The following is a 26,699-nucleotide window of genomic DNA, read 5'->3' as shown; positions in this document are numbered from 1 at the left end:
CTACGCAATCATGGATTGTCTGCACCCTCTGCACCCAGGCTCTCAGCTTGCCAACTGGCACCACAAGTCAGTAACGTGCCAGGTTTTAGGAACACATAGGCTAGAGGTAGTCTACATTTCAGCAGGTCTGACTTCTGGCCAAATAATCCTGAGTCCTTCTGAAACACAGTAAACAGTCTGATGGTCAAACACCATGCTTGCCTGTCTAGGAGGCCTCAAAGTGTCCTGAAACACACCATGCAATGCGCTGCAGAAGTGTTTTGGAGCTGAAAGAACTGGAGGGTGGTTTAACAGAGAATTGATTCCCTGAGCTTTTATGGTCCTGAAAGGGAGGGGAGGGAACATTTGTGCTGCAGAAGACTCCTAATAGCTTATACTTACTGCTCAGAAGTCATTGGAGTGGCTCAGCTGATGTATTTTAAACCTGGCTTGGGAGCTGGTGTTTTCTCTTATAGTGAGGTGCACTTCCTTGTGTATTAGAAGTGAGTGAGCATTTTAATGATGAAGTATTGCAAAGGAAGGTACCCCTTAATAACTGCTGATACCTGTTGTCCCAATCTCTCTAGTCAAAACTGAGGCCATTAGTTCTAGCTAATATTCACTATAATTCACTGTGATTTAGGATTTAGTGAACTTAATTTGCCATTGTCTGGTTTGAACCACGTGAGAAATCTTCATCTTCCTGCCATATGCACTACAGCCTCTAAGCTTGTTGGTTGTGAAGCAGATTAGATTTTATCTGGGAATTGTAGAGCTCTCATTTCAGGCATGCCTCTTCTCAGGGGGGCCACTGAAACAAGAAAGGGTGCTGGGAAAACTAGATATTGGAAACAGAATTGTGGAACTGCCAATGAGGGACATGACTTAAATCTACGCCCCAGTTCACCCTGGTTTTGTTTAATCTTGGTGACTTTCACTGGGTTTCATGCAACCTATGTGAGCACAATGATGTGGAGACCTCTTGATGAAGGATGGGTAGCAGTGGTAACATTTGTGCTGTTGACTATTCTGCTGATATTGGTGCATTCCTTGTCTGATGTGTTGGTGGGATAATTTTGCCCAAGTGACTGGACCTCATGAAATTGTAGTTACTGTGTGGAGCTTTTACAAATAAGAAATGGAGATTTAAATGAATTATACCTGTCATTTTCTTTCCTGTAGAATGAAGGCATTCATCCCATTAGATCCTATTGTAATGAAATAAACACTTCAGCATACTGTCCATTGTTTTTTACCTTTATTTAGTTTAAGTGTATTATCAGTGATACATGCCAGACTGACAGCAGGAAACCAATGTCCTCTATTGATTCATAGAAGATGTATAACACGTACGTAAATACAGCCCACATAGCCTTTGTCACACTGCCACATGAGTGCACATCAGATCCACACCAAGGCACTATGTGTGGATAGTGGAGAGTATTTTGGTACCCAGGTGTTTGGTCTTTATTCCTCTGTAGCTGCCAGCAAATATATTAGTTCTTAAAGCAGCAGGGACTGTGTGGGGACCTATTTGCAAGAAACTTAAGACCGCTCCATTTGTCACAGCACAATAAAGTAGCTACCAGCTGCTAATGACTTATCAACCTGGACTGGGAAGGAACCGGAGACCCAGAGGGTGAAAGGTTGTAAACTCCATTACAAATCTTCACTGCCGTATATCTCCTGTCCTTGCGCTTTGTAATTGAGGCGAAGAAACCATAGTTTTAAAAATCAGTTTGACTCCATAGAAATCGAACAATGTATTTGTCAGTTGATTTTTAAAAATAGAGGCAGCCTGGACTTCATCAACACTTGGGTTAAAATCATTTATTGATATGGAACTATTGATTTAAAAAAAAAAAAAAAGCATATAATTCCTAGGGAAGGTGACGTTGCGAAGTGCCAAGCGTCTTTATTGTGCAGTTGGGAAATCGGGGCACTCGGGGCTCTCTTGGAGCCTGTCCTTCACAGAAAAATAAGTTAACAACATACACTTTGTCGTTTCCATCTATTATGTAATTGAGCACATTATGTCACTGAGTGCAATAGCTGCAAAAAAAAAAAAAAAAAAAAAAAAAAAACAAACCAACCCTATATGATTTTAGAAGGGCTTTTTTTTCTTTCTTTCTTTCTTTCTTTTTTTTTTTCCCCAAGCCAGCGTTAGGTTAAGCAGGATATTAGAGCACCTCATTGCCAGCTCGGTAAAGGAAAGATCTGTTTGTAGTACTCCTAGTCCTGATGTCACAGGCACAGCAAGGACATCAGAAGGAGGAGTCAGATTACAGTAAGAATGGGCAGTGCAGCATGCAGCCGGAGTAAATGCTAAATCAGACAGGGATTGTATCAGGGATAAGACTGCCTGCAAAGCGCTCATCCTGAGGAGGCACGCTGCTCACTCACGCTTCTTATGCTGGGAAATTTCCACATAATGTAGAATGAAAGAGTTCTGTTTTACATGTCAGCCCTGTGCGGGAGCTAATGCTGAATACACAGCGGTGGGATCCTGACTGCATGATTAATGAGAAACATAATGTATTTTGGTAAGTGTTAACTGTGATGTAATTCTGCTTCTGCTCATATTATCAATAGGAGTGATTATTATAAATTTCTGATTCAAGAACATTTTGTGCCGACGCACACCTAAGACTGACAACTAGGAAATCATATTGGCTGTGCAGTTTGAAAGGATTCCATTGTCTGGGAAATTTTCTGTTTGAATAGGTTACCGCTTAGTCTTAGAGGCTTTAAAAATAAGCTAAATAGGATGAAATCATCCTCAGTTTGTTTTAAATGAACTTGTTTCATCTGCTGAGAGGGGAAAACAAATCACTGGGAGGCATGGGAAGTTTTAGACGAACTTAATGAAATGGGTGAGATACTACTGCACTGATTTTGGTTTGGAGGCACAGTTAGTGCTAAGATTTCATTCAGCTTTTAGTTTGAAGAATTCAGAGACACAGAGGAGAAACAATGCTTTACGTGCAGTGGTGTGTTTGTTGAATACTCTGTGTTATGCAGATCACCGATGTGGAGTTTGCTTCTAGCATAACACAAAATGCATACTATTTTAAGCATTTAAAGGTCTCGGAGCTGTTAAATATTTGTGCAGAGTTTAGTTTTGTAGCTTGATGGAAATCTTCCTCAGCCTTACAGTGGGCTGGCTGCGTATCCTAAAAACATGCTGGAGCATAGAGCTATGCCTAAGCAATGTAGTGCTGCAGTACTGGGTTGGAATGTACGATTACAATATAATGCTGCAAGTTTGGGCTGCTCAACAGCAGAAAATAAATAAAATAAATTGCCATTCTGGAAAATATACTATTCCTGGCTGCTTGAAGACCCATCTAGCCTAGTGTTAATTTAGGACTGTATAATACATAAAATGAATGCAGAGTGGAGTTGGAGGTTTTCTGGGACATTGAACAGCTTACTTAATTTCATTAAATATTGAATCAAGAGTTCACTTCAGACTGTAAGAGAAGCATTTCCGTAGTATTCCGAGCCTTCTCATGCAAGCGTTGTGCTCTATGACATGCTAGGCATTACTTTTTCTTGTTTTCATAAAGAAAATATGGGTTTCATAGAGAAACCCATCAGTTATGAAAGCAGATGGATTTTTGTTGTAAACTGCCCAAACAGCAAAAAATATGAATTGACTGAATTCTCAGAACTCTTCCGAGTTCCTTTTGAAGATGAATTTGCAATGCTTTAGCTTTACTACATTTTCCAAAGACTGAGGAAGAATAGCCAAGTGTTACAGTTTTAGGTTTGAGTAATTTGGATTAGATCTCATCAGCGTTAAAAATGTGTGTGTTAGGTATTTTTTAAAATTATTTCTGTTTGGTTATTTTATTTTATATTTTTTCTACATTTTAATATGATTTTTTGGGACGTATGGGTTTATTATTTATTTATTTATTATCAATCAGTTTTACAATTGATTGTGTGATTAGGATAGAAGTTACTGTTTCCTGAAGTTACATGGGTTAAAGTATTAGGTCTCTGTCAGCTGGACAGCATTTAATTTTATCTTTTTTTAAATTTATTTTTCAGAAACATGTAAGAGTAATTAAGCTTATTTGGTGTTATTTCTTTCAAAAACTCTGAATCCTGTTATATTTGCTTATTTATTTTTTTCGTGTAAAACAAGATTTTAATTGGAACAAACTGGGTTGTGCTCTCTCTCTGCATTGTAGGAAATCTCACTTTTGAGAGCAGAGCTAAAAGTTTCTGCTAGGCGGGTTTTCCGAGTGCTGTGTTCAGTCTGAAGCTTCCTTTAATATTAAGTTTTAAATGAATGTTCTCTTTTCTGTCTTCTGCATAACGAAGCATGATCTAATAGGGATAATAATTACCTGTGGCTGTTCTTGGTGTTTTCCTGGTATGCCTGTGAGAAACCAGAATGTCTGTAATCTCACCTGTCTCTGTTGTAACAGTGGTTGCACAAAGCAGCATTGCACAAATCCAAGCAAAAGCTAGACTGCGTACATCACGCGTGCACGTTGACTTGAAATTACTTTAGCCACCATCTAGGCAATATCAGAATTTTATTTTTACTGGAGGGAAAAAAATCCTCTCAGTTAATAAAGAATTCTGGGGTATTTATTTCTTTATGCATGCTGATATCGAGCCACCTAAAGAATAGGAAGGGAAAAAAAATGTTGACATGGTTCTTATGCACCTTGTTTTTCTGGGTTTTCTTGTCTAATTGGTGCTGATGTAACATAGTGTTGCAGTTAACATGCATACAGCATTAAGGCTGAAGTAAATACAGAAATGGAAAGTAAACTTAGTCCTCTGAAAATATTATTCGTATGTAGCAAGTATTAGTGGATGAAGTGAGTTTCAGAAACATCAGAGAGAAAAGTTAGTAAATTCTGAAATCAGTCACAGGGTCTCTTGCTCTCTTTAAATGCGTAGCTTGGAAGATTTGGAGCTGAAGTAATGTATATTCTATTATTTGAGCAGAGCCTTCAAATAATTAAACTAATGGTGATCCATCTAATTACGTACGTCTTTCTTTTCTGTTGCACTGGAATTTTGATGGAGTGGCTTCAGTAATTGCTAGTTTTCACTCCCTGTGTTGTGCTTTAGAGCCTGCTGTTTGGTCACCGTGGATACATTTGTTACTTATTCTTTTGGTTTTGTATTCATCATCCTGAGTTGAACAGAAATGTGGAATTTTAATAATAATAAAAATCCTACAAAATGATGTAATGTGTTTATTGGGTAAGCCAAAAGCCAATGAAAATAATAAATATCCGTTACATGCTTTAATAGGTAGATGTTTTACACTTAAAAACGTAAATACGTCCCCCCAAAGTGACTTTTGTGTGCATTTATCATTGAGCTAGTAATTTAGAGTAAGGTAGAAGTCACTTGTGACTGTTCTCAGCAGACTGGAGAGGAGTAACGGTGGGTAGCTGTTGGTACAAAGTGATAACCTCCACGAGCTCTGCTCCACATGAAGGCTCTGCCATGGCCGCCGGGTGTAACTGTGCGCTTCCACCTCTACCATAAAAGGTCCCATGGCCACCACTGCCTCAGCTCAGCCGCCTTGCCAGTGCAATGCGTTGCTCCCGTTCCTGGATGGGATGGGCTTGTCTGCAAATGTGGCAGACCCTCTGCTGGGGCAAGGCTGGATGGAAAGTGCCTCCACTCTTCCCAAGTTGGATGAGGAAGGAGGGAGAGCTTTTTGTGTGTGCTGTACACCACCGTGGTATGTGGCGGTTACCCACTGAAGGAGACACTGCGGTGATACTGCAGTTATGGGACAGCGAGCACTACTCTTGAGAGCTCAGTAAACCCCTAATGGAGTTGGAAACAAAGTCAGTCCTCCACACCACCAGGCTACCTCCCCACAGATCCCAATACCTTGTTCTTATTGAAGAAACAGAAAAACAACAACAAAGAAACAACCAATAAAAAAAAAGAGAATGGAAACTTGTACAGTAACAGTGAGCTCCCAAAGCCTGATTTTTGTTTGTTTGTTTTGTTTTTCCCTCCCACTTGTGGACAAATTACTGTTTTAAGTAACTTCTGTGCTCAATGTTTCCATTCACATTATACATGATATTTAAAATATCAGTGTAGAAATTAGTATTGTATGGGATAAAATGCAACTCATAAGACAATCAAATTTTGCCTGAAAATGCCATTATATTTCTGTTTGCATGTTATCTGTTTTCATTTTCAGTCGGTTTTTTTCCGGCTAATATTGTAGAGTGTAGTAATTCATCTGCATACATGCTACTATTCTGAGTATCACTTTTTATTTCTGGAACACTTTCTTGTAGAAGAGATTCATGATGGATGAGTCATGGAAGAAAAAATACCCCCCACTCCCAAATCTCACCACCTCTTTAAAGAAAACACACATTGTACAAATCAAACAACCAAAATAACCCCTGCTTCAGCAGTTTTAGTGAAATTATTTAGTTGTCACCAGTTTGTTTTTAGGAGGTTATAGTCTCTTCTTCAGTTAGACACTGCAGAGGCCTTTTGCTGCATTTCTGTTTGTCTTCATTTAAGGCAGGATGAATCAGTGATGATAAGGCTATGCTTTTAAAGTGTTTTGAGAAATGCAGATACTGGATTATGAACTGTACTCTATTTTATCACCAGCCATCTGCAATAAGAAAGTATAGTAAATATGGAATGGATGTTAAAAGTGACAGAAGAATTCAGCTGAGCAAGCCAATGTATAGCAGCTAAAAATCTGCGTGAGCCTTATGTTTATACTTGGAATTTTACAGTTTTCTGGGCAGTGAAGTTCTTATCTTGAAACACTGAATAATGTTTAAAGCAAATATACGTAATAGCAACAATTAAAAAAAAATCCTGTTGAAGATTATAGGAACTGTTCTGCACTAGGTTATATCCCTTTAGATTATGTTGTGTAAACTGTTCATTTAAAATATCTCTGAATAGTACGTTGCCATAAATAAAGGGTGATTTCAACATTTCACACAAAAAAAAAAACCACCAAAAAACTGACTCCCAGTGGTACCCTTTTTATGAGTGTCATAACTGCTACAAAACCAAAATTGCAATTCATGGTTTATGGCTTCAGTAGTGAAGAATAGGTCACAGTTGCTTCAGCTGAAGATCTTTTAACAAAAATATGTGTGTACGTATGAGCATATGAATGTGCATCTGTCTGTCCGTGTTTTAACTGGGGTGATCGTGGAATCCATTCTTCTGTGTCTTCTCAACACACATCTTACTTTTGTTAAGAAATGAAACATTATGTTGAAACTGTATTTTTTAAAAATTTTCTTTGCAACATCACACTTCCTTTTTTTCAACTTTTTTTCTTGAATGATAGCTCATATAATCTTTTTCTTTATAAAATTTTAAAATAATGAGATTTCATGCAGAATTATCTCTGAGCTCTATAGTTTCTATCTCTTGGTGCCTATGTGCAAATATCCTTCCATATAATTTGGATTTTGTTTCATAATCTGATGGTAGTCTAAGAAATTCTTGGAATTACTAAAACATTAATCAGATTCCAGGAATACTTTCTAAACTTTTTAAAGTTCATTAAGCTAAACATAATGATAATTTTTTTTAAAAAGAAGAAATAATTTTGAACTTAATAAAAGAAATAGTTTGGTATTAGATCATGAAAACTTCTTGAAATTCAGTGAAGGCCATAAGGACTTTAGTTTTCAAAAGTGGTAATTACATATAATATACTGCTAAGATTAATTGTGCAGCTAAAATTGCGTAGATGATTGGTAACATTCAGAGAAAGTGCAGCAAAAGAACTTGGCTAGAAATATCAAAGCCTGAAATGCCTGAGCTTGTAATTGAATCAGATTTCTGGTGTCCAATGTGGGAAGAATCTTTGCTCTGTTTCAGTGTTACACTGTTAGATCTCCAGGCCGAAGTCTGTAGGTCAGTCTATATTCTCACTGCTTTTAACAGTGTGTTCCTGCAAAGTCCATGTAGAGGTGAATAATCTTTTCAGTAAAGTTGCATTATGGGTTTATTCCTATATATTTAGACCTCTTTGCTTGTTGATCACTTCTTTCAATTCATTAGCCCAATGCTAATGAATGTGTTCACTTTGAAGTACTTCTTTTTTTTTTTTTTTTTTTTACATACGTGCGGTGATCTCTGGTCACAGGCATGGTATGACAGCATAAAGAAGTTGGCAAGGGTCTGAATCAAATATGAAATAAGAAAATGTAACTGTAATTTGAAATTGGAATTGTAAGGGAGGCTTTTATGAAAGCTCAATTACTGAACACTCTTGCCTCATGTTAACATCTCTGACAATATGGTTATGTCTCTTTTAATGCTTTGAAATTATAGCCATTTAACACCCCCCCTTTTTCTGCTTTGACAAAGGTTACAAGTAATTTAAAAATTTGGGGTTAGATAAATTTTATTTATTTATAAAAAACTCAACTATCTGGTGGAACCAGTTGTTTGGAGATTGTGGGAAATTCTCTGATCATTGTGGGATCAGCTCTAATACCCATCCAACTAACTTACTATATTTTATGCTCTCTGCTGATTTGAAAACATAATGTACCACTTGTTTTTCAAGTAAAGCTTGAAAAGCTCCTGGGATTTGATAGCGTATATTATCTTCATCTCTGAAACAGTTACAGGAGATACAAAAGTGAGATAAACTCAAAGTGTCTGACCATTTAAAATTTTAGCATACGCTTAGGATCTCAGAGGATTTCGGCTTTTTTTTTTTTTTTTTTTTTGTGGTGTATATTATTATGGTATGTATTGTTAATATGTCCTATTTCTTACAATGCAAACTGTCGGTTTCTTCCCTAGTTCTCTACTTCAGAAAACAAGTTAGTCTAAAAATCAGGGTTTACATTAGAAGAATGTCTCTGAATAATAAAAACTGCTTTCTGAAGAATGAAGGGAAAAAAAAAATAAAAGCACCCAGGTTTCATTTCCTCTTTGATTATTACTTCACAGTGGTTCTTTTATTTATTTACCTTTGTACTGTAATTGAAAAAGTAGGTAGACAGTTCAGTTCATTCAAAATTAAAGCCAGGAATTTTTTCTCAGCTTCTTTTGTTCCTGTTGACCTTGTTTACTCAGTTTGTTTACTATAGAGTGTAGTAACTGATGAAGATGGAGAGAGATAATGGCTGTGTTTTCCAATACATTTACCCGTCATTGAATTAGGGATCAATATTGAATGGAGGGGGGGGAAAAGAGGCAAAAAAAAAAAAAGAACTTTGGCAAGGTTTGCAATTGTTAAATGAAGAAGGAAGGAGGAGATGGGGAAGAAGCAAGTCTTGGCTCTGCAAGCAATATTAATGCTCTTGTAGAGCCAAGTCATATTTCAGTAGCAACCTGGGGCTCTACTCTGTCTATAGTGAAATATTTAGCAAATTAGGGTGTTTTTGTTTTTTTTTTAATACTGGTATTTACCTGTGAAAAACAATCCACTCACCTCCTGTCAAAATCAGCCAGATATCAGGAGCATTTTGTTTACCAGATATATGACTATTGCATGGCAAGTGCATTGCTTTTCTGTTTTTCTGTTATTTCTAGTATGCGACACTGCTGTAAGCAGCAAATTTTTCAAAAGTGGAGGTTACATGAGCTTGCCTGCTTTGAGGTGGCACAGGAAAAAAAATGAAAACAAAAAACAAAACAAAACCTTTGCTTCAGACATTCATCTATTATTTTCGGCAGCCATTTTTATTTCTTTAAGAAGTAAAAACAAACAGGCATATGTTTTTACCTAACCTACTTAACTTTGCTGTGTTTGTAAAGCCTAAATTCTAACAAGCCTAGCAGGCTATAATTTGGTTTGTATGATAGTATATTTTAAAGCCTTTTCCTTTTTGCCTCTCTGTCTGAGGGAATAGCAGCCACAACAATGTTGGTTCTTTAAAGCTATTTCAGTGTTTTGTTGCTGGATTGTTTTTTTTGTTTGTTTGTTTTCTTAGTATACTTACTTACGTGCTTTTAGCATTCAAGACATTATGTAATTATTTACAAACATTTGTCCCGCCAATCCTCAACACAGTCTGTCTACCTTTAAAAATTGCTTATTTAGTCCTCCACTTCACATGCAGTGCAAGGGCATTTACATTACCCTTCTAATAATACATATAATTTCTATAGGCTTAATTTTTAGTAGCACTGATCCACACAGTATGATCATTCAGTTTCTTTCTTTACTAAGAAAGATCCTGAATTAATTTTTTCATTTCTGTTGAGTGGAAGTAACAATTTTCAATATGTTTGTAGACACCCACCCAGTGCTTTTTTCTGTTTTTTTTTCTTTTTAATTATTGATTAATGCTTTGCAATATTCTTATAGATATCAAATACAGCCTTTTGCTTAGGTGTATCTGATAAGTCTACTTAATGATAATTAACAGCCCACCATTGGGGTTCCTGGGAGTTCAGTAGCAGCTGGACATCTGCATCTCTTTATATATGATGGATAGAATGGACAGAAAGCACATTGCCTTGCAGAGAAATGCCTACCTATCATCAGATCAATGTTCATGTGATGAATAACCCTTCATATTAGCATTTTGACATTTAGTTCTACATTCTCTACCAGTGCATTCAGCAGATTACCTTCCAAATATAAACACATTTTCAAGGTAAAAAAAAGTCAATCAAACAAGGACACTGCTACACAATAAATAACCCTGCAGGTATGTACATTCACATAAATGAGCTTATTCATTTATGTATGTAGTAAAACAGTGAAAGACTGAAAACAAAACAAACAAAAATCAAAGTAACATTTGAAATCTCTTTAATAATATAGATGCACTGGAAATGTGACTGTGGAAAGCCTTAGTGAAGTACATTTAAACTCTGCAGCTGGAGGAAGGTAAGCAGGCAGCAGGTAAACCCTTGTGGCATGCTGGTGCTGCAGCAGAATGGTACTGACTGCACCATCCCACATGAGCACCCTTAGATGACCAAGGAAGACTGCTCTGTTTTGCCCTTGGTTACTAACTTGAAGGAAAATTGTCATCACATACTAACATCAGCATGTGGAGAAGAAAATGTATGTAGATAGCCTGAAATTAACCTTGTGAAGGAAATGAACAGTGATGCGCATTGCTGTGGACATGCCAACAACTCTATAGAATTTAGGAAGGTAGTACATGTGTAAAACAAAATTCTTATTTTTTACTGTCCTGTGTCCTGATTTTAGCTATTCAAAGTCAAATATGCCTAAAACAGTCCACAAAGTGAGGAAAAATGGAACGGAATTCTCTCAGATAGGCATATAATACTTGGCATTAAAAGAACAATAACAATTCATGCTCCTAAAATATTCTTCAACGTGTTTTAACTATGTTTGTGTGATTTGTTTGTGGTTTTTGTGCTTTTCTAGTAGAGAGACTCCTTCATAATTATATTCACAAAAAAAAAATTACATGTTGGTTTACTGCAATTAATTGAGCTTTTATATTAAAAGCTATGGCAGCATATTTTCGCCAATTCAAAGCTCACTTTAGATTCACCCAGCCTGGAAACAGAAATAGTGCCATTTGACCTTACTGTGTCATCAAATGAGTTGTGAATGTTTTATATCAAATATCTGTTTGAGAGACTCCTGCTGAGCTAATATCTGCAAAATCACGAAGATAAAAAGATGTAATGTTAATTCTAAATTATTAGGCCATTTTAGGAAGATCACAGTAATAAATTGCCGATGTTAGTAGAGAATATTTATAATAGTTGATAAGTTAATCTTTACAGGAATCTTTCCAAGCTGCCTGTGATAGGCAGAGCTCCAGATTTGCAGGTTCTTCCATCTACGTAGTCAACATATAGTAAATAACGTATGGAACTTGGAGTAATACTGCTACTTTGTCTGAAAGAAGTTGGACTGTCTTTGAAATTTGTTAATGTATATATATATATGGTAGCTGTTAGCAGTTCCAAAAAAAATCTCCTAACAGTTAAAGAAACTTTCAGCAAAAATTGAGCTTTCCTCACTGATGTCATTTTACTGAGACAGATTTGTTCTTCACAGTGAAGGAGGAAGTATTTGGAAAGTAATTATTATTTGTAATGAACTGTGGAAAGTGTTGGACTGTGTTAATAGATTTGCTAGAACTCTATTTCAGTTACTGGATGTAATGTGGTGAGAAACTTCCACGGCCCCTAGTAAAGTAAGAGTTTCAACTGTGCGGCAAATATTACATTAGATCTAGTCTAATTAAGTTAACTGGCAAATCATTTGTAACAGTTCTGTCTAATATCTCCTATAACTTCAAACATGTATTAAATGCTCTTTATAAGTCTTAAATTGATATCAATAGCACAGTCAGATTTTGGTAGATGCTTGGGCAACATATCTGGGGTGGAGAACACTGGTATGCCCAACAGCCATATATTTCTTCCTGACCAAGCTGGAAGTACAGGAGGGGAGGTCTTACTTAGCAGTGTCTGCTGAAACAATCCTCTGTCTCCTTGTGAGAAGCAATACTGAATATGGTGGGAATACAGACTGTGATGGCTGGACAACTTGTATTTCCCTGACATGTACAAGGAGCCGCACTTCTGGGAAGATACAACTGCAGAGGAAAATGCACTGCTGTATGTCCCCCTGCAATAGAAGAGCTCTTCAGACCTGTGGTGGAAGATTCCATTGATTCCTGTGCTCATCTGAGCTTTTCCCAAGGGATTAACAGCCAGTGAAAGCTATACTGATCTTCTTGTTTTTCAGGAAGTTATTTAAAACCACCACGTTTTTTGTTTTGTTTTGTTTTTTTTTTTTTCCATAAGACAGCAAGCAACTCTCAGCTGAAAACAACTATAGTCTTTATTATTCTTACTGATTTCTGTTAACAAGTCATCGAGACCAATAATGATACTATGAAGTTGTTCTCAAGTCAACTGAGCAATTCAACTCCACACCATATTAATGTCTATTCTTTATATATATATATATATATAAAACTTATCATGATTTTCCTTTTTAGATTTACATTTGTGAGGAGTTTGTGTACGTATATAGGATGAGGCATTCACAGTAGTTCTATTTTAATTTCTCTGAGTTTCAATGGGGGCAATATCTCAAGTGGTTTCTTGGACTGACACCTTTATTTTTTCCCTCAATAAGACATGTTATTGGCAATATCATTAAAGAGATCAAGACAATTCAATGAATAGATTAGTAGTTTGTGGTGATTTTTCTCCAGATGAACAGCTCTACACTAGATGGATGGCATTACAGCAGTAAGGCAAAGCTGAAGAACATTCTTTTGGGGCCCTCTTGCTATCCCCTACTGTAAGCAGAAGAAGCTTAACATTTTTCTTAGGTCGTCACCTCATATAACTCTGTTGAAGTCTCTGACCAAAAATCATACCAAGCTATCTTTTTTGTGGGTTTGAAGCTTGGCTGGAAAAAGATGCGTTTGGCTAAAGTCTATAAGATCTTAACACTTTCAATTGTGTGCCTGAAGCTCTTTAGCAGACATTTATTAAAATCATAAATGGGTAAGAATTTTTAGGGACAAAGAGACTTTAATTTGTAAATAGAATTTTGGTTTGGCTTCTGAATATATCACTTTGGAAAGGCCAAGTAACGTAAAGCTGTTATAATATAAAATGTGTTTGAAATTTGTAGCAGATTTTAGGGGGAAATAGATAAAATCCTGTACTAAATCATGTCTGATAACAGATCATTACCCATGCAGTTTAAGTAAAAGCAATAATTTAAGAAAACGTTTGAAAAAATAGATTTTCATGGAAAAAAATAGATTTCTAGTTCTCTCAGGTGCTTACAAACATATGTTGTCTTACATGTTGCTTCAGTATGATGTAGCCCCCTATGAAATGTCTCATATTTCTTCTATAGGGCTGAAGAACAAATTAGATCCTATTTGGAAGAAAAAAGATAGAATTTTGCTTTCCTTCTACTAATGGTATTTGGCAGCATAATAAATTAGCAGAGCAGTATTTAAAGATAAGCAGCATTTGTATCAAAAACTAGCAGGAGAGAGAGTTAAGAGATGTAGCTGTGGAAGTGACAAGAGTGTATTTTAGTTCTGATTCCTTTGCAAATGGAGATGCCTTCCACACGCCTAAGCCAGGGCTGACAATTTCTGGAAACAGGTCGGAGCATTTTTATTAGGTTAATATAAAAGAGATTTCTTGAGAATTCTGATTTATCTTTTTTAAACTCCAACCTTCATACACTGAATTACAACAGTTATGACTACTAACGTGCTCAGTCTCTTCTTGCTGTTCTTGGATCTCCACCAACCTTGGTACTCTGAGTCTATGTAGTCTTAGTAGTGTGACTGCTCTTGGTAATCCTCCACAAAAATCATTGTCAGATAATGCACAGTGAAGCAAGGTAAACATGAAATCTGAGTTCCCTTGTGTCCCCCTTCAGCTGCAACTTTAAGCACTTAATAATGTTTCTGTTAATGCTGTTGATGCTTGACCGTAGATACAGACATCAGTTTTACCACTTTTGAAATTGTATATGTTAATGTAGCTGAACACCCGAGTCACTTGACTGTCTTACGTGAAATGAAGTGATAATTTAAGTGAGAAGTAAAGTGTAGATTTTTAATTTTTTTTTTACATGTAGTAGTAATAGAATTTATGTAGTAATATCAAACAGCTCTGTGGTCTTTTTAACCAACTCTAAGTACAATTTTGCTGTCTGAAGAGTATAATTAAGAAATTCTGACACTACCTATTTTAATTCTGTCTTTATCCAGACAAGATTACCACATATTTTCTATGAGTATATGTGAAACAGAAAAGCCAGAAATACAGGTTTTTAAAATCTTTTTTTAGATGCTATTTTTTTAAATTGCATAAATAAAGGCAATCGCACTGTGAAGCTATAGATACTCAATGTTTGAGTCCGAAGAGCAGAAAGAGGACCGTGCCAGTCTAATGCAGATATGTTGACACAGGAGCTGTAAAAGCTTCAGAGATTTGGGACTGAAAAAGGATGTACAGATCTTAACTTAAATTTTATCATGACTTGGCCTGCACCTGCTAAAATTTTCGCAAGAGTTTCAGGTTAACACACCCAAAACACTCTGCTGTGAATCAGGTGATTTATGTTTAGTTGCAATTCCAGATCTGCAAAACTGGCATGAGCATAGGCTTTGGAATGCAACCTTTATACAGGCAAGGCGTGCATGGCTTCAGGTTTCTTAGAGGCTTACCTGTGAAATTGCCTCATTGCATCGATACCTCTAACAGATGCAACAGCAGCAATAGAATTTCTTTAGTATTACAGCACAAACTAATGCCCACTGTAATTCTGCTTTAGTCACTAGAGTTGTATTAGATTGGAGATGGGCCTCTTTTCCCTAGCATTGTCTTTTTCACTACGTTTATTCTTAATTTAATGCCATGCCTAGATCCAACAAGTATATTTTTGTCTCTTATTTTTTTTAAAGATACAATATCAGAAAGAAAATATAGAAACCTCAGTACATCTTTGGTGATATGCTTAGAGTTACTTCATTTTCATCTTAGATTAACTGCTTCATGATGCATTTTTCTTCTTATGCTTGATGTTATGTGGTTTTGTTTTGCTTTATTAAAAAAAGTTGTACCAAATTCTGGATTATGCAAATAATTGTAAATAAATTGTCTTCTATATATCATCATGTGGGTCAAGTACCTGAAGCTTTGATTTATCCTTCAAATTGAGAATCCTTGATAAAAAATTTAATAGAATAGCACTTTTTTTGTTGTTTAAAACTCATTGTTATGGAATCTTTTGAATATTTATTTAGCTGGAGTCATGCAAGTAAGACTCTACTTCTGTCCTCATGCATTAAAAGTAATTTACTCTTCTGATGTCATAACTCTGATAGGAGGGATTTGAATAGTTAGTTAAATATACGCTGAATCATTTGCAGGATAGGGGTTAGTCTGTGGCTTTGCAACTCCTTGCATTTTTCTAGTAATTTAAGAATTGGTTTATCACTTCACTGGTTTAATATAACTAAATTTTCTTGGAAATGTGTTATAATGTTAACTCTTTCTTATGGACAACACGGATGATTAGAGTATATGAAACTCTCTCCACTCTTTAACAGCAGAGTGAGAAAATGGGGGAGAGATCGAGTTTGTCAGCACACAGCTCCATTGAAAGCTCTTTGTGCCCTGCCCTTTTAGCTTCCCAGATAATGTAAGGTTTTTTGATCAGACTAATATATCAAATTTATTAAAATTCAAAGGTGCTAGGGTTTTGAGGGTGGTGACTTGCCCATCTCCCATAATAAAATCATATTGAGTAATCACTTGAAGTATTTGATTCAATTAAACATCTGTTGCCTAAATTGAGTGTTTTACTATTCTATTTTAATTTGAAAAAAAAGTAATGGAGTATTAGGAACATGAAGTGTAATGTACTGCAAAGAAGTCAAATGATGTTTCTAACTTCACCCCAAACCACCAAAGGATAGCAATACAGAAACGTTAAAAGGATCAGAGCAAATACTTCCTTATACAATGTACTCAATAATATCTGGAATTAGAATAGCAAGAGTGAACATTATGAAGCTGCATCATTGTGATCCTTCTGATTTACGTGATATACCAGAAGAGCAGACACATAATTTTTCTCTTCTTGATGTTGTATTTTATGATACGTGGTTTCAAGGCCTGGTGGCAGTGCCTTAGAAAAAATACTTTTTCTTTAGTATCTCTCAAATAACTGTGATAGTTAGGAGAACCAGAGTTAGTCTTCTGTTTTGTTTTGTCTTTGTAGCAGAGGGAGGTTTAAAAATAAAATAAAATATGTCAACTAAGACTTTTTTTTTCCTTTGGAGAGACAGTTTTACTGTAGTATGTGCAAGGCTTGATTTTTTTCTCAAGCATTTTATTAGGGAGGTAGATGAAGGATAGCCATTGAATTGAATGAGCTGAAATGTTTTAGAGGGCTTGTTTTTATATTAGACTCGTTTCTAGATATATTTATAGTTGGTTCAAGAAATGATGAATTCTAGACTGAATAAATGTGAATGAAAAATTGGTGAATGTCTAACCTGAGTTTTAGTTTTGCAAAAAGTGAGTTTCTCATAGCTTATAACTTTAACTAAATATTCTGAACAGGGTGATTGCATGAGGAGAAAGGATGCTCTCCAAAAAGTTATTTAAATACTTTTCTCCTATATTTAGTTCTCAAGATGGGACCTATACTATTGCACAATGCTTGAAAAGACCAGAACATAGCTAGGCTGACTGAAGAGCAGAGCAAGAATGGTATTATTACATGAGACCTTTTCATTTACTCTTTCTTTAGAAGTTTTGGACCATGAGTGTCAACCCTTTTGGCTTACCTGGGCTGGATTGGGTAACAAGGAATGGTCTTAGGCTGCATATAAAATATATAATATAGTTAATGTATATAAGTAACAAAACTTGTTTTAATTTTTTTATTTTTTTAATTGAAATGTAAAAAAAAAATAAACAGCAACAAAACTAGTAGGATATTTAACCTTGTTTTTGTGATTGATGGAAGTGGTTGCAATTCTTAGTGAGTTCTCAAGGTGTTCATCAGAGAGTTTTGATGAAATTTTACTCTTGTTCTTCACTGTCAAAAATAGTTGTTCACAAACGTACGTACTGACAAAAAAAGCAATGATATGAGCAAAGCGTTACTGTGAAGCAGGGGATATTTCTCTCTGGTAAGGCAGGGCTTATCAAAATCTGGTAAATAAACATGATCACATTTTTCAGTGGAATATCTGATTGCAATATATTTATACATTCTGTTTGAAAATTTATAGGTAATGCATTTATATCAACTGAAAGTGGAGTCACAAATATTGCAAAAAAAATTTAAAAAGGTGACTTTTTTGGCAATCTTGAAACCTCCTCTGAAATTCCTTTATCAGAATGGAAAGCAAGGCTGTATGTTTTTTATGGTTCACAGGAGTGTGTTTAGGCAATATATCAAAATGCATACAATTATTACCATAACCCAAGCCTATCATAGTTTAATTTCAAACACTATTATGCTTTAAAACGTAGCACAGATAAGTTGATTTTCACCTTGAAGATGAATGTTTATCTCATTTAAATGAGCAGTCAAATCCACCAAAAATGCTAAATCTGTGAGATGTTTTTAATCTTCATATAATGGCACATTTTTTCTTTTTTGTTTCCATAAATGACTTAATTTTATTTTGCCAATTATAATATCCTTTTAGCATCTTACCCCAACTTAGCCACCTTACTTCAGAAGATAATTGAAGTCTCCATAAGTAGCAATCATACATTTAAGAAACATCAATACTTTCATTTATCACCATAGTAATATAAAATTTGAAATTGGTAGTTTTACTCTCCAAACTTTTTCATTAGATTTTCCTGTTACTTCAGTTCACCTGGCTATAGCCTGGTGAGACAAATTGATTGTAGAAAAATCTAATTTTTTTTCAAGACAAATTATATCTTCCATATTTTCCATACTTTGCTTAATAAACTCACCACCAGTAGATGTTTTTGATATTTTTTGAAATCAGATTTGCTATCACTTAATTAACTTTTGTAGTAGAGTCCATTTGACTTGTAATCAAAAAAAAAAAAAATGAGATGACATTTTTCAGTTCTGCTGTTCTGTCTTTATGAAACATTCTTTGATATGCATCAAACTTGGCAGCATATTTTTGCATATGATGTCTTTCTGAATTGTAAGTTTTGAAAACTGACATATAACCCTTGTAAATTAGACCTAGTGCCATATTATTTGTCTCAAGAAAAAAAGTACTCATCTGTCCATTTTTTGTTAAAAACTTTTCATCCACTATTTTCCTTTTTTTTTTTTTTTTTGGATTGTTTTCTTTCAAGATGGCATTAGGTAGATTGAAATACTGTTCTCAGTAATCACTGTGTTTTACTCACAAAGAGGCACAATGCATGTAACATGTAGTACACATGGGTTTCAGTTCAACTGAATATGTATGACAGGTGTGAAAGGCGGAGTTAGCACTGCACTATGCTCTCCCCTTGTCCTAGTTTAAGTGTCAACAGAACAATGATTATTTGATTGTTGCTGAGTGATGGGTGCATGCTTGGAGTTGGGGAAGAGCCACCACCATGTTGGCACAGTGCAGATCGCATTACTTGCTGTCCTGGGCAGCATGCAGCCCTTGGGTTGCAGGTTGGACATGCCTGTTCTAAGCTGTTCCTGGCCTATATGAAAATATAAATGAATAGTGTTTGTCTCTTCCTCTGTGCTTTGCCATTCCTAACCATCAGTAACATATACACATCAGAATGATAATTGTAGAGGACAGACCATTCCTTTCTGCCTTTTATAATAAGCACTACCTTATTTATTATTATTATTTTTAGAAGTTCGCCCCTATAAAATAGTCACTGAAGATATACAAATTTACTATCTTACGGACTTTGCTTCACAAATATCAGCTGTGTGGTCAACTCTGTAAACCCTGTGAAAAAAAACTGTGTCAGAACCTATAAAAATCATTTTCTTTTTGGATAAGAAAAATGTTCTGAATAATAACGTAATAAAATAATGAGATAAAAAATGCTCCTAAAGAATATCTGGAAAAAATAGAGAAAATAATAATAAAAAATAAAATAAAACTCAAAGAAATACAAACCATTATTAGGTTATGCCTGGCTTTTGGTGAATAATTTATGCTACTAAACTGAAACCTTGTGTGTAAATATAAGTGGACTGTAGTCAATAGAATTACCCACCAATGAGCACAATTTATATTAGCCAGGGGCAGGGATTCCCATTCATTAAGTCTGCGGAGCACATGCCTTTATCTATTTCCATGGATGCAGCCTGGAGCATCCAGCATGTCATGGAATAGATAAATTGGGCCTGTCAGGTCTGTGTTTCTGGAAAATAGGACAAAAATTTCTTTTGTCCTTTGTGTCACATTGGCAAAAGCTCTGGTGCTTTCCCTCCATCTATAGAGAATGACAGGAGAAAATTTTCCTTTCTTGATAAATCTTTTTTGAAATTACAGGCACATATAAAGCAAAACCAGGATCTGCCAGCATTTTCACAGGTATCAAAAGGACAGTTGGTTTACTAACTACCACATATTCTAGTTCTCAAACTTATTGCCTGAATCAACTCTATCAGGTGTAGGCTTGCCCAAACTGAAATTTCCATAGCCTTTCTTAATAAATAGCCATTTTGTTAGAACTTCTTGACAAACAATCTGTTCACTTTCTGAGAAAGACACTAGCTCTATGGTTGAGGGATTTATGTAGGATGCTGGAAACCCAAGCTAAATTCTTTTGTGAAGTTTATACACTTTTACACAAATCTAAACCACTCCAATGAGAGATTATTTTGCAATTTTCCCCAGTTAATCAGCAGCCCAAATGCTGGGACACTTCCCTGAGGCACTGGGAATTTACAGGGAAGACTTCAGTATGGGCCTTTGATTAAGATACTTATGGTCCTTAATTTCTTTCAATTTTTTTAAACTTTTATAAGGGTTTACAGCCATAATAACTAGGTATAAGAGTGCAGTTTACATATAGATGAGCAGAGAAGATGAAGTCTGAAGAACTTTATCACAGATAAAGATTGTATATGTTTTTGGTCCCTCTTCTATTTATGCTCAGTGGCATTCTGAAGAAAAGCATCAGCCAAAATACTGTGAAAGAATAATTATGACTAGAAACTTGTAAATTTGTGATTGGAGGGGCAAACACCAAAGCCTGAGATAGCATTCTTAATTTTTACTGGCATAAACATGTTTTGACATGTCCCCTTTGACAGAGAAAGAATTAATAGTTTTGTAAAAGTGAATACAAGATAGCTTAATTTGTCATATTTTTCTCTTCTAAGGAAGGATCGTGGCTGGGATCCGTTAGTGATTATGAAGGTAAGCTGCGTGTGTAGTGGATTGTGTAGGCACTCAGAGTAAGTCAAATTCAGTTTCAAACTCTCTTGCCTTTGGAATTTGCACATTTTTATTTTGTTTGTTTTGGCAGCTAAAGTTGTAACTTAAATGTGAACATTTGTGGGGTCTCACCAAGAACCAGATTTCAGTGGTTCTGAGATCTGATGCACAAGGCTAGCACTGTAGACGTTGAGAGGGGGAAGTTCATCTGGCCGTGAAACATTTGCAGGGAGACTTTTCAGTGGCATCTTTAACGGTGTTCCTTGGTCTGATTTGTTGGAAGTTGGACTCAACTGTTAGTATATATGGACTAATGCATTTACAGAACACAGTATAGAACGATCGTATGGTCTTCGTCATAGACAGGAAAACTAATGCTTTCTTCACTGATCCTAATACAACTTTTTTATATCTTCATATTGCATCATGGTAGTTGTTTTTGCTTACACTTTTTGAATACAGAAACTGGTTTATGCAATAGCTATATTCTTGATTATAATGACATTCATGGAGGTACAATTGCATGGGTTTTTGGAAGGAAACATACACATTTATTTGCCAGGACACACAATGAAGCTGTTTTTCTGCATGTCATATGACACATTAATTTCTGTATTAAAAAAAGTGATGATAATTTAAATTTCACAAGAGCAGTATGTGATTGTGATAAATTATTTTGGCAATAATGCTAGACAGTACAGTTTCACAACTTTTTTTTTTAAGTATGTTAAGGCATGTCTTAATACATGTCTTATGACATGTCTTATTTAAGCTTTATTGAAACTAGATCTGTGCGTGGATATACAATTCCCATAAAATACCTGTTTTATTGATTCTGACAAAGATTTAAATTTCTCCCATTGATATTCAGTATCCCATTCTTTTATTTCCATTCTTTCTCTGTCTGCTGCCTTCTTACTTGCCCTTAGTTTTCTTTAGCTTCCTTTCCACTTTCCCCTCCTCCCAAATACGTCAACTTCTTGCCCTTAATATCATCTTGAAGGCTTTATGATATGTCAGCACCTGCCCTCCTTTCATGGTTTTCCCCCTTGCTAAACTCAACACTCAGGACTGCAATCTAGAATTTTTAATCACTTGTATCCCCAGCTTTTGTCAAACAAATAAAGAACGGCCAGTGTATTGATCAGCAAAGCAAAGATAATAAGCAAGTCGATGATAATTTGCAATTTGTGGTGAATTAAATGACTCATCTCTTAATGTTGGAAGGCTGGTATCCTGCTAGTGTGTATGTTTTAGTCTTGCATGTGTGCCTAACACTTGTTACTGTAGTTAACCTTCGACTTGTGGCAATAGGGTAACAAAGCAATATCTGATTTCACATCTCTGTAATACAGTATAATGTAAACTGAGCTCAACTACTTAATGCTGAAGGGAATAATTCTAATCAAATTTCCAGGTATTCAGGTAGTACTAAGCAGAAGGTAGGAAGATATTTCTCCCCTTAGCCTGCAATTAGCCATTTTATTAATTTATTTAATTATTGCCTGCTGATGAATATCCAGAGATTAGTCACTACTGGACACAGCGCATCAGTGCTTTGAAGGGGCATGTAAGTCTGTTCCAGTAAGGCTCCAGCGTAACAGCTAAATACACATTTTATCCTTCTCTTTCCCCATCTCTGCAGGAACAACAGACTGCAATGAACTGTCTGCTTTCTTCTTTGCTTTCCTTCTCAACACAAAGCAAGGGTTGCCTGCTGGAATAACTTCAATTTTTCATCAGCTTCTTTTTCCAGAAAGTCATGGTCACAGAGCCTCAGGCTCTTGTGGTTTTTTTGGTTGTTTTGTTGTTGTTTTTTGTTTTCGCACAAACAGCTCTATCTCCTGAGGGCTGAACTGGTTTAGTTTCATTAAAGTCTAGAGGAGGTTTTATGAAAAGTAATGGGTTGGGGTTTAGAGACAATCAGGCCATGTGATTAACTTGTTTGTTCTGGTCTTACACTCTGAGAAAGAATACTGTGAAAGATATTTGTGTTTGCTCATTTGGCTTTCTTTTAGAACTTCAGATATTTCATTGAGAGGATGAATTTTATTGGTGAGGAAAGTTTTTAAGTCAAATAACTGGAAGTATTTTTAATTTAGGAATGCATGTACAAAAAAACCCAAAATTTTATATAATTTATCTTAAATATTTCTCAGGCCACAATGAACTGAATAATGCTTTCTGCCTCTCCTTTAAAACACAGTCTGGTCTGATGTATCTGTGGCTGTATATCATTATCTGTATTCATAAATCCTGTGCAGCTGATCCTCTCTTTCTCCTCATTAATGTTCAGCAAGAAATGATACCATATACCCTTTTGTCTACATGTGAAAGACTATAAACGTAATCATTTTAAACATATATGTGAGCTAGCTGTGTGAAACAAAATTCCAAGAATGTAATGGTTTCTGATGTATAAACATTTGTCCGAATAGATGGCAAAGACTAATGAAAAATATGTCTCTCCATAAGTATTATTTTATGCACATATACATAGGCTGGCATACACGTATGCACATGTACGTATGCTGTAAAGTCACATCAGGGGGTAATCTTGCCCCAGTCTGTGCAACACTGGCATATATTCACTGGGCTACCAAATGTCACAATCCCTGTTGAGCATTATCTGTGAGAACAATGCTAAATCAATGTACACAACTGCAGATCACTCTTCTCTCTGCACCTCTCTCCCAGCTTCCCTCACTCTCTCTCCATGAAGCAAACTTTGACCTGGGCAGTCTTCACTTCTTTGACTGCAATTCTGCCATCCTTCTCTTAAAATGGCAACATCCCAAGACTATTTACCTATTTTCAATAAAACAACACAAGTTTGACAACTAGCAGAACAAAGTGGTGCTCCACAAACATGCAAGGACTATTGACGTTTTCACTAATGCTTGCACTATGCAATTGAAATGTATAAAAACTTATTCTAGTGAATTATTAATAAAACTTGCCTATATTGAGCTTTTCCAAGGCTAAATCAAAGAGGCATTGTGGCACAACACTATCCTCATAGCCAAAGTGTGCTACTAGTGTGTGTCCTTTTCATATTAGTTATTTATTTGTCTCAATTGTATTCATGTTTCACTTGATGCAGAGACATCAGAAGTTAATCGTTACTTCTTTCTGGTGTTCTCTGTTGTCCAGACAAACTTTTCTGGCCTGGCATTACTGCTTAGTGGTAAGAATGTTGAGATAATACTGTGTATGTCTAGCCCGCGTAAGGCATGGTAGACTTTTCATTTCTTTGGATTCATCTGCTTACTAAAGAAAGAATAAAGTTGCACAAAACATGTGCAACCGGTGAACGAATTTCAGAATAGATCTGGGAATATGTACTTTTTCAAAAGGAAAGGAGATTGTTAGTGGAGATGTGAACTCATCAATCCAGCTATCATCCCTGTAGCATTATGCCTAGGAGGAAACAAAAGGCTTTGACATCATCTTTGCTAGCATGAGATCTCTTGAATCTGAGTGAAGGTGTGTTCATTTCATTACTAGACTGAAATCTGCTGAAGTGGTCATAGCACAAAATTTAGAGGCCTATGGCTCATTTCCTTGATCTTCCATGAGTAGGTCATTTATGGTGTCTGTCTTGGTTTTGTAGCTGAAAATTTGAGTGAATTTCTTAATAAGTGGGGGTGTCTTGAGAATTAATACCAGAATTGTATGGAGAAAAATAGTGTTTCTTCACATATTACTGGGTATTTTTCACTTTATTTAGTTCTTTAAGACAGATGCAAATCAAAAGCTTTTGCATGCTGTCGACGGTTTAAGGGCGTTAGGCCCGATTCCGTGACAAAGGGGACGGGGGACCCAAGGGCCCACGTCCCGGGAAAAGGGGAAAGGGGAAAAGGGTAGGGAGATGGCCCTGAGAGCAAAGAACAGCGGCAACAATCTGAGGAGAAACAAACTAATTTACTAAATAAGATATCGGAATGCAAAACAACACACTATAATACAATATAATTACAATTTAAGCTGATAAATCCAATACAGAGAGAGAGAATGTCCCAAAATCAAGGTAGGCCTTACTCTACTACCGACAATAAGACGGCTGGAGAGCGAGGTGCTGCCAAGACGAGAGACGGCGGAAAAAAGGGACGAGGTCTCGTGATCTGCAAGTTTTTATACTGCGAGCTTCTATCTTTTCCCTCCGGCTGGAAAATGGTAACAAAGGAGCAAAGTGCCGTGGGGACTGTAGTAGTCCTTCTCTTCTGAGAACTAGGTATGTCCACTACATGATGTTATGATGTGGAATACCAATAACCGAAAATCACAAAACCATGACACATGCTAAAGAAGACAATAGCTGAAGGTTTTGAACATTTTGCTTGTTGGTCTTCTCCAAAGCTATGATGCTAGCAGTCTTGGTCTGTTTATTTCCCTGTTAGCTGTTATGGTTTGTGCGTGCTATGGATGGCTGATAATAAGCAACATGGCCAAGCTGGTAGATTTGTTCTTGTTTCCTTCTAAGTGAAGCAGACAGAACTTCACAGAAAGTAGAACACTTGTTTGGGATCATTTAATTTTCAGTGGTCTAACGGCTTCCAAATGGGGGGAGGGGAGAACATATATATATATATATATATATGTGGCCAAATTTGTCTTACCAACGGCAGTAAATCCTCAAAGGATTCTGAAGAGCTCAATTATATAGGTCATGTCCCTGTTGCTGAAATAAAAAGCTTGATTGGTGCCCACATGTAATTTATAATCCATGGAAGATGTTGCCTGTAGAGCATTAGTAGAATTCAATGCCTAGGTAGTGTTAAATGTTGAAGTTAAGATCATGGTTTTTTAGTAGATTTTGTTTAATAAAAACAGTTTGATTTAGTAAAATGTTTCCTGTGGGTCATAGCATATTCTAGATATAGGGTCGGAGTGTGATTTGGAGTTCAGAGACGCTCTGACATGAGCTTCCTTTTTCCTTGAGAGGATATGATCTGCACAGTTCTGTGTGCTTTGTTCGTATTCAGACAAGCTAGGCCTTATTGTCCGTAAGTCAGGCACACCATTGCATTACTGCAGATGGATAATGGGAGTGGAGCAGGAGGGAATAAGATCACAAATAGGGAGTGGGAACCTGAGCTTATTTATCAAAAGGGCAATAATTAAAGGAGTATTCATGCAAATTTGTGTCTGTATTTTCTCTGTCCTCCATCATTAGTAACAGTTTTATGATATTCTACACAACTAAAAAAAAAAAATCCACTCCTTTAGGTAGATGACATTTGGGTACATTTTCAATCAAAAATCTTGTGCTGGCACATACAATTTTACATTTTTTAAAATGCTATGATTGTGAAGGAAAAGACTAAAAAACCAACTATGATGCATAGCTGGAGGCTTCTAAAGCTAATAGAAGCTAATAATAAAAATAAAGAGTTCTTTTTATAAGCTAGCTCACTTTGCAAGAATCACAGAACAAATATTGTCTCTAGACAAAATAATACTTCGAATAGCAGCAAGTGACCAGAGCCGAATCAAATTTTCCAGGTGAATAGTGTGTATGCAGAAAAATGTGCTCTATAAATAAATAGTGGGTACTGAGTTGTGCCAAGCTGCAAGAGTTTTAGGAGCCATGAACATATTTTTGTAGTGAGTAGTACTGAATTGGTGTGTTTTGGATTTTTGAAATTTTTCCAAAATATAAGTAATAAAAAAAGGTTAAGTATCTAAGTAACAAATAAAGAACTTCATTTGAGGTGCAAGAAATACTTCAGCTAACATAGTTGATTCCTTTCTTCCTTTCTTCCTTTCTTCCTTTCCTTTCTTTCTTTCTTTCTTTCTTTCTTTCTTTCTTTCTTTCTTTCTTTCTTTCTTTCTTTCTTTCTTTCTTTCTTTCTTTCTTTC

General features: G+C 35.9%; 1 protein-coding gene across 2 annotated transcripts in view; it reads left to right on the top strand.

Moving 5' to 3' along the window:
• ZNF385D (zinc finger protein 385D) overlaps positions 2,290–26,699 on the top strand; it is a 158,254-nt gene continuing 133,844 nt past the window's right edge. The window contains exons 1-2 of one of the 2 annotated variants that reach the window (XM_021388266.1): positions 2,290–2,522; positions 20,783–20,819. Coding sequence is in view for 1 of the 2 variants with exons in the window: in XM_021388265.1 (XP_021243940.1) it covers positions 2,501–2,522 (22 nt within the window). In the remaining variant the exon portion in view is untranslated. The remainder of the gene's footprint in view (positions 2,523–20,782; positions 20,820–26,699) is intronic. The other variant, XM_021388265.1, reaches the window with a different exon arrangement.

The sequence above is a fragment of the Numida meleagris genome, chromosome 2 (genome assembly GCF_002078875.1).
Source record: "Numida meleagris isolate 19003 breed g44 Domestic line chromosome 2, NumMel1.0, whole genome shotgun sequence".
Taxonomy (NCBI): domain Eukaryota; kingdom Metazoa; phylum Chordata; class Aves; order Galliformes; family Numididae; genus Numida; species Numida meleagris.
This window is presented reverse-complemented; position numbering and strand designations above follow the sequence as displayed.